Here is a 3,940-nt window from a genome sequence, read left to right as displayed (position 1 = left end):
TAATTTATCGCGAAATCGAACACCAACAAATTATGAAAATTCAGTAAATTGTGCGTTAGAGCTCTTAAAGGTTTGTTCAGTTAGATTCGATCGTATCGAATTGTAAGGATTCTAAGAATGCTAAGGAATAAGGATTAATTTGGGAAAACTTGAAATATTTGATCACATATCTGTTTCCCTGAAATATGTTACAATTTTTTATACCATATTCGCCCTGTCGTTTTAATTATCCCGCCACTAAAAATTTCAATTACCCCGGAAAATTTTGTAATATTATTATTTCTCTACTATTATTCTCTTATTCGTTATTTTCTTTAAAATAGTTATTTCCAGGCTGTCGTGTTGCGTGTACACAGTGCGTTTGATAATTTCTATGCTTGCAAAGCATAGATTACAGTGTTCTCAGGGTTAAAAAACAATTCTTCCATTACAACTGATATACTATTTGCACTGAACGCGCGTATAATATTTACTATTAAGTACCGTGCAATTTCATCCGTATAATTTCAATCCAACCTTTTCCCGTTTTATCGTTAAATAATCTTAAGGGTAATGCAAGTTTCTTAAATTCCTCAAAATAATTCATCGAGTGAATTTCCGATAAATAATTCACTTGTTTGGTGTAAAATTTGAAGTACAAGTATTATGGAATTATGTACCCCGCCCGAACAGAAGCGTTTAATTAGACATTTCGAGTCTCGCGATGCGCGTCATGGAAGTCTTCGGAATGGCGGAATCGCCCCCGAAGACCCACCTTCGCGTTCGGCCTCGATGACTCTTGTCATCAATACTAGAAATACTGGAAATACTGGATTTTTCACGGAGAGCGTGCTGCCGTTTATAGCGGTTGGTGCCATATAGTCTACGCTGTTAGAAATTTTCCTCGTCAACTATCCTTTTCCCTCTTTTCTTCGCTGGCGATTGCCAATAAAAACATTGCCGTTTTAACATTTAATTCGTTACGTAACACATGTCGAGAAGTTCGAATGTTAATGCATCCTATACCTGTCGATACCTTGGACACCGTCGTATCGAGTTACGAACAAGCATATTTATCTATTCATCTTGATACGTAGCCGTTAATAAGATGATTAGCAGGCGTTGTCAGCAGAAAACGTTACTGTGACTAAGTTTGCAATTATGTAAGCCAATATAGCTGGGGACGAAGTGTTTGTAAATTCTTTCGAATGAAACATCGACGATATACAGGGTGGGCCAGGTAGAAAAAATACCTGATTATCTTCTCTAGCTTAGGAGACAATTTTCGTACGTAATTTGAATGGTTTCGATAAGTGCCATTTGTTTCCCTTTTTCAAAGTCGTCTACCTTCTTTTCACATAAATTTATATATATTTTTCTACCGTACGTTAAAATGACCTTAGGCTCTGAAATTTGAAATCAAATGTGAAACCAGCTTTCATTTTTTTTTCCATTTCTTCCGCTGAAGAGGTAAGATGAATAAGATGGAAGAACAGTTTGTTTTCTTTTGTGGAAGAAATAGCAGAAGATGAAGGAAGTGTCGCGTTTGATTTGAAATATTAGAGTCCACCATTTTAAGGCCATATTATCGATCCGAAGAAAAAGCAGAGGAAGATGGCGTTTAAAAAAGAAAATGGTCTTCCATCGTATTCAGCCTTTGAAACCATTTAAATCACTCATCTGTACAAATTTTCTCACACTGTCGTAGCTGTGTAGAGAAGACAGTCACGTGTTACGCGAGCCACCTTGTACAACCAAAAGAATTGAAATTTTGCACTTTTACCTATCACTATGAAAACGATATTCACGCTCGTATCGTTGAAACAACAATACTCGGAATCTCTCGTGAACACACACGCGCACAGCGGAGGACGACGGTTAAAAAAATAAATTTCCCAGAGAATTACGTTACATTGTGTTGAAACAGTTCCCAAGCGATTCGATAGGAATGTTTACCGTCGTTTTCTACGAAGATTCAGTTGACGTGGGCAAAATAAAGTAAACGGTTTAAGAGCACTAACACGACAAACGGAATTCCACGCAGCGCATCAAGGTGCTTGCGTTGGAACGTGGTAGGTGGGATGATACGAAAGAATAGAGAAACGTTTGGTCCACCCCGCAATTCCACTCACCAGCCAATAAACCCAGTCGAATTAAAGTGAACGGGTAATGAACGTTCACGACGTCATTGCTGCCGCCCGGTGTTGCTGGTCACCTGTGTTCTGTAACACGAGATGCATTCACATTATGCAACTCGTTGCAGTGGTTCACCGCACGTACCTCGTACGCAACTAGGTTATTATTTACAACCCACGGCACCCTATGGTATTATAATACTTTTAATTTTTCCCTTTTATTCCTCCAACGGTGATATCGCTGGAGCAAATTAATCACACGTCCTTTTTCTTTTTTAATTTAATATTTCGTTGGACACTTGAACCGAGGATAGCTCGGGGCCGAGGACTCTTTCAGGACAGCGGCCAACGAGAGTTCATAGACTGTGAAAAGTGAAACCAACTTCTTCTTTACCAGGTCAATAACGTGGCGATTGATGTGAAATCATACGGTACTTCCGGATGATTCTCTGTTTACTCTGTTCTTCAGATTTACGCTAAAGCATACAAAATGAAAGAGTCAATGTAAACGTGGGAATTATGAATGAAGATAATTAAGGAAAATTATTGCGTATGGTGTACGATGAATAGTTTATATTTCTGTGTTCTCCGGAATTGGAGGATTCGGTTGAGTAGTTTTACCTTGTAATTTGATCTCTGAATAATTTGAATTTGAAATGTTATTGTATTTTACATTTTTTTTTTTTAATTTTATTACACAGTGAACAACTCTTTTTATGAAACTAATAATAGATAGTACTTGTTGTTTACTATAAACGCCTTTATTCTGTATAAAATTCACTGTACAAGTACTTTGCAATGAAAGAAACTGTTTTACACTACAAAATCGCTGTATATATGACAAGAGATATTTTCAAAATAATTCAATTTTTGGAGACACAATCCTCGAAATAACGTACTCGTAGGTTTCATTGGTAGTCTGTTAATTATTTAACGATACCGATTTACGTTATAAAATGTCAAATCTTTTCTATTGCCTCCAAACTGAAAAATCAATATTTCGGTGTTTTTATTTAAAAAATGAGTCAAAGAAAAAAATATTAACATCTGAGAAGGAAAGTAAAACCGTGAAGCAGGTACACACACACGCCGCGTACAAAATGTCCACCAGAATTTATTTTCACCGCTAATTATCCCATATGTATTTTTCTTATCTGTCAGAAGCGATCCCACCGCATCCCATCCTTTCAATTTATACCACTACTAATAGTAACCTCCGTCACGTGAGTCCGTACTCCGTAATCACGTGAAATTTATTTGCATACGGTAAATCATGCGGAGATCGTGAACGATTAGGTTGCGTGTTGCAAATTGAAATTTTACAGATACAACGGCAAACGTCAATTATGGAACTGTTTTTCATTCTTTGTACATAATATTTCATATGTATCACGTAACGATCGAAGAACGATCTTTACGCCTCTCATGTTTGAATTAAACAGCCGATAATTTAACTCGGGTGTTTTTCGTTTGTTGCAGGTTACCACAGCTTGCCGTTTTAGCGAAGATTTTGTGCCTCCTGATGGTGAGTGGTGTATTTGTATTTTTTATAACGAAAACCATTAAGCCTTTGCACTCGATATTCCAGCTCTACTGGCATAGAAAATTATAAATGTGTAAATTGATATGTAACTGATAAAATATGATGTTTCTTCTGTTTTAATTGTGCAATTTTTATCTTAAATTCTGTCTACGATTACCGAGTTGGTGGAGCGAAACGTTAAAACGCTCTCGAGTGCAAAGGGTTAGTACGATTTCGTTTTCTCCAAAAATGCTTATTTAATTATTTACAATTTTTTGTACGAACGGACTAAAATTACCAATAT

At 36.6% G+C, this 3,940-nt stretch overlaps 1 protein-coding gene across 1 annotated transcript in view; it reads left to right on the top strand.

Moving 5' to 3' along the window:
• Positions 1 to 2,604: 2,604 nt before the first annotated feature.
• Positions 2,605 to 3,940, top strand: part of LOC108574415 (fibroblast growth factor 18) — a 21,414-nt gene continuing 20,078 nt past the window's right edge. The window contains exons 1-2 of the mRNA XM_017936998.1: positions 2,605 to 2,618; positions 3,594 to 3,639. Coding sequence (XP_017792487.1) covers positions 2,605 to 2,618; positions 3,594 to 3,639 — 60 coding nt within the window. The remainder of the gene's footprint in view (positions 2,619 to 3,593; positions 3,640 to 3,940) is intronic.

Source organism: Habropoda laboriosa, unplaced genomic scaffold (genome assembly GCF_001263275.1).
Source record: "Habropoda laboriosa isolate 0110345459 unplaced genomic scaffold, ASM126327v1 scaffold214, whole genome shotgun sequence".
Lineage (NCBI taxonomy): Eukaryota > Metazoa > Arthropoda > Insecta > Hymenoptera > Apidae > Habropoda > Habropoda laboriosa.
This window is presented reverse-complemented; position numbering and strand designations above follow the sequence as displayed.